At 35.2% G+C, this 10,672-nt stretch overlaps 2 protein-coding genes across 2 annotated transcripts; both read left to right on the plus strand.

Annotated features, from left to right (window-relative positions):
- The first annotated feature begins 5,130 nt into the window (after positions 1-5,130).
- LOC145165819 (uncharacterized) lies at positions 5,131-6,249 on the plus strand. Its single transcript, XM_079084720.1, has 2 exons — positions 5,131-5,362; positions 6,012-6,249. Exons 1-2 carry the CDS (start codon positions 5,258-5,260, stop codon positions 6,096-6,098), a joined length of 192 nt encoding a protein of 63 aa, XP_078940846.1. The 5' UTR covers positions 5,131-5,257; the 3' UTR covers positions 6,099-6,249.
- Positions 6,250-8,527: 2,278 nt separating this feature from the next.
- LOC145165820 (vignain-like) lies at positions 8,528-9,757 on the plus strand. The gene is made up of 3 exons (XM_079084721.1): positions 8,528-9,209; positions 9,288-9,428; positions 9,503-9,757. Exons 1-3 carry the CDS (start codon positions 8,535-8,537, stop codon positions 9,755-9,757), a joined length of 1,071 nt encoding a protein of 356 aa, XP_078940847.1. The 5' UTR covers positions 8,528-8,534.
- The last annotated feature ends 915 nt before the right edge of the window (positions 9,758-10,672 follow it).

Consider the following 10,672-nt stretch of genomic DNA (forward strand, 5'->3'; position numbering starts at 1 on the left):
TTTTGGTTCAGTCGCGAGTACACCCCGCGTAAATCCAGTATGCCCAGCGTATTGGGTCAACCACCCCGATGGTGGTCAACATCGGGAGAGTACGCCCAGCGTACCAGAGGAGTACGCCCCGCGTACTTCCTCTGTTGGGCTTGTGTCATTTGGGCTTCGGGTTTTGGGCTGTTTGTGGACTAGTTGGATTTGGGCCTTTGCTAGACTTTATGAATATTATGATTTGGGCCAAGTGTTAATAATGGATCTTGGAATTTGGCCCAATTAGGGAGTTGGGCCCAATTTGGTAAATTGGGCCAAGAATGGGCCTTGCATAAAGACTTTCAAGGTTATGGAATTGGAATTGGGCATTGGCCCAATAAAAGAGAATGGACATGATGGATTGAGTGGACCCTTAGCCAAGATTGTTATGATGTGTAATGACTTGGTATTTATCATGTGATAGTTCGGGATTTCCGGTGAGATAGCGATTCGGGAGTTGATACTTCAGTTCAGGTTGGCATTGCGAGGTGAGTTATCTTCACTATATCAATAGTGTCTAAGGCACCAAGGCCGACCCTTATGGATTTGTATTCAGATTATGGCATGTTATGTTATTGATTTACATCTTGGTAGTTAGGATGGGGATATGCTTATGCTTAGTGACCTGGTTAGGTCGGTGTCCTGGTTATAGGATGATGTTATGCTATTATGATATGTTAGATTGGTATCCTGGTATATAGGATGATGCTATGTTAGTGAGCTGGTTAGGTCGGTATCCTGGTTATAGGATGTTGCTATGCTATATGATCTGTTAGATCGGTTTGTTGTCTATAGACTGTTATGTGATTATCTGTTATATGTGCACATGGTTGTTTGATTGGGGGTTTGGGTTGAGGTGGTCCTGATTTGTGCTGAAGGCCCACATACCCAGGGCGGACCGGATAGACTGCAGGCCCAGGAGGGCACATAGTCAGGCCGAAGGCCCAGTGAGCGGTCCGGATAGGCTGAAGGCCTTGCGAGGCGGTCCACACGTGTTGAAGGCTCGGAGAGCGGTCCAGATAGACAGAAGGCCTGCGAGGCATTCCAGTAAGGATGAAGGCTCATTATGTATACTGTAGACTCCGAGAGTGGACCAGGTGGACTGAAGGCCCGGTGCGGACGAACCAGTCACATTGTAGACTCGAGATGCATGGCTGTTTTGTTTACTTATATGTTGTTATGGTTATAGCGGTATGACGTTGGTATTTTGGGGGTAACTCACTAAGATTTCGGGCTTACAGTTTCAGTTTATTGTTTCAGGTTCAGCGGATGATCGTGGGAAGGCGAAGGCGTGACCGTACACTTCCTCGATTGATGATTACGATTTCTGGGAACTATGATGTTTAAACTATTTTGAAAACAAATTTTAATGACATGAATGGTTTTAAATGATTAAAAAGTTTTAAATTGGCTCGAATTTTATGGACGTTACAGGTATTTTGGGGAACTCACTAAGCTTTATGCTTACGTTTTCAAGTTTAAATGTTTCGACGACCTTTGGTAGCAATGGGAAGAGCCCGACATGATTGCATTGCATCCAATAAAGATTTCTGCACTATCTGTCTTATGTTTACTCTAATGTTTTGAGAATACATTTTATACTCTAGTTATCTTGTGATGGAATGAAATGGATGATTTTTATCTTATTAAAAATGGAATTTTTACTTAGTTGAAAATTTTCAGTTTTGATATCCCAACTTCAGGGGGCTATAAATTATTGAATATTAAACCAAAAATGTCAAAATTATAGTCTAAAGTCATGTACAAAATCTAAACTACAAGTTGGAAAAAAGCACATGTCAATCCGACTTCAAACAAATTAGATATGCATGTTTTAAAACTTTCACAGAATACAAAAAAACTAAAAAACTAAAAACTTTCAGCTTTGATATCTCGACTTTGGGGGACTGTAAGTCAATGAATATAAAACTAAAAATGGCAAATTTATAGTCTAAAATCATGTACAAACTCTAAACTACACGTTGGAAAAAACCGCATGTCAATCGGAGTTGAAACGAATGAGATATGCATCTTTTAAGCGTTTCACAAAAACCGATTCCGGCCCTAAAAGTGGTTCCGGTTCCTAACACTGGTTTCGGTTTTCAGACCCGGTTTACCCGGACCCGATGGACCCAAACCCCGATTACCCGGAACCCAGATAAAGCCAATTTTTAAACCCGGAACTGGAACTGGTTCTATATATTCCGATTCTAACGGTTCCGGTTCCGGTTCCGGTTCCGGTCCGATTTTCCGGTTCTAAATCTCATCCCTAGTCTGGTGGTCGAACGATAAACCATCTTCCCTATTCTCAACAGTGTAGTTTCCAGACATTGGCGTATTTATTAGCTCGTCAAGGACGCCTTCTTGCATGGTCACCTTTAGGAGAGTGTACACATGCACTGACCCCTAGTCTTCCGCAACACGCAACAACCAAATTATTTGTTCCATCTTCATTATTCTTTATATGAACTAAAAAACCCCCACTGCTTGGTACCATTACTTTACTAAGCATGCTAATTAGTTCGGGTTCCACCATAGTGGCAGGAATCTATTTATTTTATCTACAACACACTATGTTTCATGCCATATCGTCTAGGCTATGTAAAATATATCAATTATTAAGTTTGAACCTGGATACATAAGTTCACTTTCTCTAATTTTGAGATATAATGATTGTTGATGGTAACAATAATATTTAGGGATAATGACTTACATGGGAAACATATTCTAGATTATATACACATTTGGTCTCTCATATTTTTTTTCGTATAAATATGACCATTGCACTTATTTATTATGATCAAGGAACATCTCTATGAGCAGTTAGTGTAGCTTTCCGAGTAAACATGAATTTTTCCATCTAAGTTTGAGACTTTTTGTCATCTTATTCGGTCAAAACACTCAAGAACACACATACAAACATACTCAAGAACACATACACACATACTCAATAACACATATTCAAGGACGTACATACACACACTAAAGAACTCTAGATCTGATGAACACCAAGTGCTCTATTCAAAACTCGTTCTTCATCTTCGCTCTACAAATCGAGCCTTCAAATATGTGTGTGTGCCCTATTTCTGATGAAAAAAAAGGGTAAATAGCAAAAAAAAAACACTCAGTTTACACCAAAATTCTAATTTGACATTGTGTTTTTTTTGTCTCAAATTTGACGCTGTGTTTTCCAATTTGTTACAATTCTTACCACTTGACCGGTCAACCAGGTTACATGCTGACGTGGCATGATGACATGTCAGTTTTGATGACGTGACATGCTGACATGATATGCTGACATGTCAAAATTGAATTTTTTTTCCACAAAAAACACTAAGTTTTCATTTTTTTCGATTTTGACACTAAGTTTAATTTTTTCTTTCAATTTTGACACTATGTTTTTTTGTTCCAAATCAAACATCACTTATCAAATTTTGTTTAATTTTGATCATTTTCCATTTGAAACCGTATAAATATATTTTTTTTATTACATTTTAAACCGTATAAATATATTTTTTTCGTTTAAAAACCACATTTTTATTTAAATACAAGGTGTTTTTTTTTGTTTTTTGTTTTTTTTTTGTTTTTTTTTACATTCAAAGCATAATGTATAAATATGCATTAGTTATATCATAAGAATCAAACTAACCATAAGCTTCTAATAAGATGTAATAATTTCAGGGGTTGCAAATTTGACATCCGAGTTTTGATCGACTATACGCCTCCAAACCTCCAAACTCATTTTAAAGTTGTGTATTTAATATAAAATACGGTTTTTATATAACTAATATATATTTATACTTAAAATTATGGTTTGAATGTAAAAATAAAACCTTGTATTTATATAAAACTATGGTTTTTAATTGAAAAAAATGTATTTATACGGTTTAAATGAATTAAAAAAAATATTTATACGGTTTCAAATAGAAAATTGTCAACACTGAACAAAATTGAAAAAAATAATGTTCGATTTGGAACAAAAAAACATAGTGTCAAAATTGAAAGAAAAAAAATTAAACTTAGTGTTAAAATCGAAAAAAAGTGAAAACTTAATGTTTTTTGTGGAAAAAGTTTCAATTTTGACACGTCAACATATCATGTCAGCATGCCACGTCATCAAAACTGACACGTCATCATGCCACGTCAGCATGCAACCTGGTTGACCGGTCAAGTGGTCAGAATTATAACAAATTGGAAAACACGGTGTCAAATTTGAGACAAAAAATAACACAGTGTCAAATTATAATTTTGTTGTAAACTGAGTGTTTTTTGTGTGCTATTTACCCAAAAAAACCATAGATATGTTCATCAAGAATACAAACTCAAGACTAAGAAACCTTAAATCGAAATCAGATCGTTTCCAAATTTGAAACCCTAAATCGAAATCAAAGTTTTTAGAGTTATAAATGGTTTTTTTGAACCATGGCAGATCCGTTTATCAAGAACACAAACTTAAGAACTCCATATTTTAGTTCGAGTTCTAAGGTTTGTTCAACTGATGAAAATATCCAAAAACTATGAACATGAAGTCAAGGGTTTGTATCTAAGTGTGTTCACGATTATGGGTTTAAGATCTTTGGAAAACATATCAAAATCGATTTCTAGAAAAGATGATCTGAGTATTGTCGGAAAAATTATGTTGGCCGAAGAAGACAATTGAAAACTCGCCAGCGTTGCCAAGGATTCCGGAAACCGGATAAAAGTATACCGACCGGTCATAGTGGTTTTGAACAAACTAAACAAGTAAAATGATCATAATTTTACAAGAAAAAAAAACATAAAAAACTAAATACATACATTAGCTAAAGTATATTCCCATAGGTCATTAATCCTCATAATTACATCAAGACCAACCTCATATGCATGTATATATGTATGTATTTATACAAACCAATGCAATGGCCAATGGGTGTTGTAATTTGTTATGATAATTTGGAACCTTGTAGTTGTAGAAAGTTCAACTTCAAACCAGTGGACCTATATTGAAAATATATTTTAGCATAATGAGAACGGCTGAAAACGCAAAAATCATACAGGACCAAACATAAAATAAACCAATTTTCCTTTTTCCCCATCGTTAACGGCGTCATATTCACGTTTCGGATTTCATTGTCAAATCACGGAGGAGCTGCAATCGATTCACAACTGCGAGGGATAATTAATTTACAGCTCCGATTAGCGGACGCTCGAACTTGACGGCGGCGAAGAAGCTTTAGCAACACAGGGGGAGACAAAGATGGTGAACATGACGACTTTTTTCGGGATGTCATTGGGCGCTTTTGTGTTCTGGCAATCAATGGATAAAGTTCATGTTTGGATTGCTCTTCACCAGGACGAGAAGGTCTGAATCTTTCTTCTTCTCTCTTTATGTATATCTAGATGTGACCGATATGCTTCGATTATGCTCGTACTTTGTCGTTTTACTCTTGATATACCTAAATATTCTGAATTAGGGTTCGTTTTATCTGTCGAAATTGAATGCAGCGATTAGGAAAACAATTACTGCTTTGAGGTAGATGTATGATTAATTGAGTGTTAACCATGTCATAAGAAATGCAATGTTGATGTTTTGAATAAGAATTGATATTAGCCTATTAGGCATAGTTTATTCAATCTTAACTGTATACATCTTTTAAATTTCGGTTTCAATTTACATTTTACCCTCTGTTTTGACTTCCTAAACTCGAACTGCATTCTCACTGACAATAGGGTAATGAAGTTGAAACTTTTCCCTCTTTCTTATAAGATGTATATATAGCTGTTTTTCTTGTGCCTTGGGTATATTATTTGCAGTAATATGACACATATTGTGTACATTGAAAGTTAACATTACTTGTAACACATATTTTAATGGCTTAAAAGTTTACTTCTTTGGGTGGAATCTATCTTTAAACTTACATCCAGTTTTATAACCATAGCACAAGTTAATTTGATAGGGAAGGGGCCTTGTGAATTTAGCACTGAATATGGATTGTTTGTAACAATTGCAGCAAGAAAGAATGGAGAAGGAAGCAGAGATCAAGAGGGTGAGAGAACAGCTGCTACAGGAAAACAAAGAAAGAGACCCTATTGCATAACTAATTCTTGGTGATTCATCTTGGGACATTGAATGCATTTCCCCTGAATTTGTTCTTGTATTTTCTGGGTTCTTAAGATACAGATGATTGTTGTTACATAATGTTTTGTCTTGATTAATAACGAATGAATGTCATTACAATTGGTTTGTTATTTGGTGCTGTTGAATCCCAACTCCCAAAAGGATCCTCAAGTTTTTTATTGATTCTGTGGATATATCTGCAATTCATCATTTTATATATATCCAGCTGTTTGTTACTTTAAAACAAGGTATGTTTTTTTACAACATAGATGAGTTTGTTAGAGAAATGGTAATGATCAACCGCAGCAATCACATATTTAAGGTTGGATAAAAGTGACCATTAACCCGGATTAACAAATAAAAAGGTTGTCATTAATTTATTTTATTCCCCTCATGTCACATCTCTCTTTTCCGTCGATCTAAAGTTGAAGAAACGGTAAATTAAGAGTCTTAATCTACAAAGTTTTCTACGGACCAAGCCCATGATTCTAATTGTTTTTCCAATAAGTAGATATATCTCTTTGTTCATTGCCTTGTATCCATGGGTCTTGCATAATTTGTTATTCATTTCTGTGAGTTTCAAATGGTTTACTTGCCATCATGTATGTGTGTGTAACTTACTTTTGTTGAGAAATAAAAGTTCTTTCTCTCAGTCAAGCCACCTCAATTCCAGGGAAATTACCCAAATCATTCTATAATATCATATACATATACATATAAAATTAAAACAATAACTTCCCCTAAACTCGAATGCTTGATATAAAGAGTATGATCTCGTTTACTTTGCTTGTAGCCATTTGCTATCACCACTTTCCATTAAGGGTGATTACCCTTTCAAAAATCCACTCGACCTTATTAAAAAATTGTGTCAAATTATGACAAGGTGTTAGAAGTAAAGATTGGTAATATCTCAGTTCTATATTAACCCGCCGATCCAAGTATCCAACTCAATAATTAAAGGGTTGGGTTGAGACTTGAGATTTTCGATCCATTTCATTAAAGGGTTCAAGTCTCGTAGCTTATTTAATTAAATGGTTTGGATTATGTTGAGATTTCCAACATGATTTTTAAACTTAACCCGTCAACCCAATCCAATAATTAGCGGGTTGTGTTGAGATTTTCAATCTGTTTTATTAAACGGTTCAAGACTCTCGGTCTTTTTAATTAAATGTGTTTGGTTAGGTTGAAATTCCCAACCTAGTTTCTAAACTTAACCCACCAACCCAACCCAATAATTAGCGGGTTGGATTGAGATTTTCAAGCCATTTTATTAAGACGATTCAAGCCTCTCAATTTGTTTAACTAGATGTGCTTGGTTAGGTTGAAATTTCCAATCTGATTTCTTTGCTAACCCGTTTAAGAATTATATATATTATTATTAATAATGTTCAATAATTAATATTATAATTATTTTTTCTTATTTTTTTTGCTAAATTGAACGATGATTGCAATTTATATATATATATATATATATATATATATATATATATATATATATATATATATATATATATTAAATTTTATTTGAACATTATTGGAGTATGTAACATAGTTAATTATGTTAAAGTTTTTTAGTTAAATGGATCAACCCGTTTATCAAAATTCAAACTTATTGTATTGGAAAAAATAAAATAAAAATGTAAACCCAATTTCAATTATCCAATAAATAAGGTGGATATGATCGAGAATTGCCAACTTGTTATTTGAACGTGTTGGGTTAGGTTGGGATTTTTTACCCAAATTGACAAATTGCACCCTAAGTTTCTATATGATTCAAGTGAAGTCATGTACTATATAATATAAGTATATTCTGACGTGCGTCTTGGTAAGGCATATAGAAGATGTGAGTAACCTATTGACTTATGTTCAATTCTTTACACTATTTAATCCATGTGGTTATGGAAGTTTCAGCCACTTCAGTCTTTGGGGTATGAGGCGTAACCTGATGTTTGCAAAGAAGATAATTAGTCGGTGTAAGAAAGTTGGTTCGGAAACCCTTTTTAAGAAAGTTCATTTCCAAAAAGAAAAAAAAAACTTTCGTGCCATTTATTTTTTACTATGTCGATATGTTGCATTATTTTTTACTATGTTGCATATGGTGATAACATTGTTTGTAACTCGTATTTATCATGTTCTTGCACTTAATTTACAGTCACAAGCATTGGTTTACTCTTCTTGATCCTTATCGAAGAGTTGCCTAACTGAAAGCTATCATGAGCACACAATATGAACTCACGTAACCAGTCATTACATCTACTGATATAGAAAATGTCTGCTGCTTTTCCTAGTAAGAACAAAAAATCCTGCTAAAAATAGAATCCGCTTTATCCTTTTCAATAACAAACCCCTCATGCATGATACTATATATATATGAAGTTTACAATTCATTTCCTACATGAAATATATATTACAAGATATGGAAATGAGGAAGGTTTTCTTGATATTTCTTTCTTTTGCTGTGTTTATGGTAGCGGCGAATTGCATTGATTTCACTGAAGGGGACTTGACCACAGACGAGAGCCTGTGGGACTTATACGAAAGATGGAGGAGCCACCACACTGTGTCACGTGACCTCGGCGAAAAAAGGAAACGATTCAACGTCTTCAAATACAACGTCCAATACATTCACAAAGTCAACCAGATGGACAAACCTTACAAACTAAAGCTCAACAAATTCGCCGACATGACCAACCACGAGTTCAAAACCGGTTTCGATTCAAAGATCCAACACTTCCGAGCACTCAAAGGCGAAAGGCGCACCACCCCATTCCGCCATGAGAAAACCACCGACCCACCACCGTCGATTGACTGGCGGCAATACGGGGCAGTCAACCCTGTCAAGAACCAAGGCCGGTGTGGTAGCTGCTGGGCGTTTTCGACAATTGTCGGGGTGGAGGGTATTAACAAAATCAAGACGAATACTCTGGTTTCTTTATCTGAGCAAGAACTTGTCGATTGTAATTCTGATAACCATGGATGCGAAGGAGGGTTCATGGAAGACGCATACGAGTACATCAAGGAAACCGGCGGGGTTACAACCGAGCAAATCTATCCTTACTTTGCACGTAACGGGCTTTGTGATATATCAAAGGTACAAACAAATTTCAAAAATTTATAAACAAGTGGAAATAATGAAATGGATATAACGTTTGATCATCAAATCATGCAGAGAAACTCGCCTGTGGTAAAAATCGATGGTTTTGAAAACGTACCAAAGAACGACGAGACGGCGTTGTTGAAAGCTGTAGCGAACCAGCCGGTGTCGATTGCTATTGACGCGGGTGGTCTTAATTTCCAATTCTATTCCGAGGTAAGAACTTCTATTTCTAATTCCATTCTGAGGTAAGATTGTTGATTGTTGATGGGTGATGGTGTGTTTTGTAGGGGGTTTTTAATGGAATCTGTGGCACGGAGTTGAATCATGGTGTGGCGATTGTGGGGTATGGAACGACTCAAGAAGGGACGAATTACTGGATTGTGAGGAATTCATGGGGAAGTGGGTGGGGTGAGCAAGGTTACATTAGGATGCTGCGAGGGTTTAGTGAACCCGAGGGGTTGTGTGGGTTAGCCATGGAATGCTCGTATCCTATCAAGGTGTCATCGGATAATCCAAAAAGTGTGTCTAAAGATGAGCTCTAGAACCATAACCTATGAAGTATGAAGTATGAACCATCTTCATATACTTAGCCCAGTCTTGTTTCTCGGATTGTACTGTTTTTTCTTTGTGAGAATAAGAAAGCACGAATAAAAATTTGAAGGTTAATTTTATGCTTGCCCCTAATTATTCTCTATATCTTTTATGGGAGTGGGTGAGTGTGATATCTTTTATGTGAGTGGGTGAGTGTGTCAACCATATGATTTGATGTTTTATATGAACGAGAGAATACATATTATAACACCCAATATTATAACACCCAATTTGAATTGTAGTTTTCGAGGCTACTTTTCGGATCCCACTAAAATCGTTGTGCAACTTATGGTAAAAAAAATAGAAAATCTTTAAAAAAGTCCAAAAATTTTATCATAATTTACGAAAAAATTTCAAACTAAAATTTGTTTAAAAAAAACATGAATTACCGGTAAAAATAGTGATTTGACCACTTTTTCCCGGTTTAACGGTTTCATTACTTACCTGTTTCATTAAAATCTTATTATTTTACCATAATTTACGAATAAGTTCAAAACTAAAATTTAGTGATGATTTTGCCATTTTCTCCGTGTAACATACATTTTATCGGTTTCATTGCTGATTTGGACATCTAGACATTAAATTAGCTGATACGATGGATATGATGGGTTATATAATTCTATATTTACTCTAAAATTTAATATTTATCTCATCGTCTCATTTATGACTATGTATCTAGGTCCGCAATGAAACCAATAAAATGTATGTTTCCAGGAAAAAAAACAGGAAATGAGTTGATGTTTGATGAGATGGATATATTAGGTTACATAAGTTTAGGTAGGCAATTTGAAATTTCGTATAAACGTAAAAATGACGAAGTTGTTGCTAGTTTATATAATTATTGCATTCTTCGTTGGATGCATTTT

This window comes from Lactuca virosa, chromosome 3 (assembly GCF_052849685.1).
Source record: "Lactuca virosa cultivar CGN04683 chromosome 3, Lactuca_virosa_CGN04683_v6, whole genome shotgun sequence".
Lineage (NCBI taxonomy): Eukaryota > Viridiplantae > Streptophyta > Magnoliopsida > Asterales > Asteraceae > Lactuca > Lactuca virosa.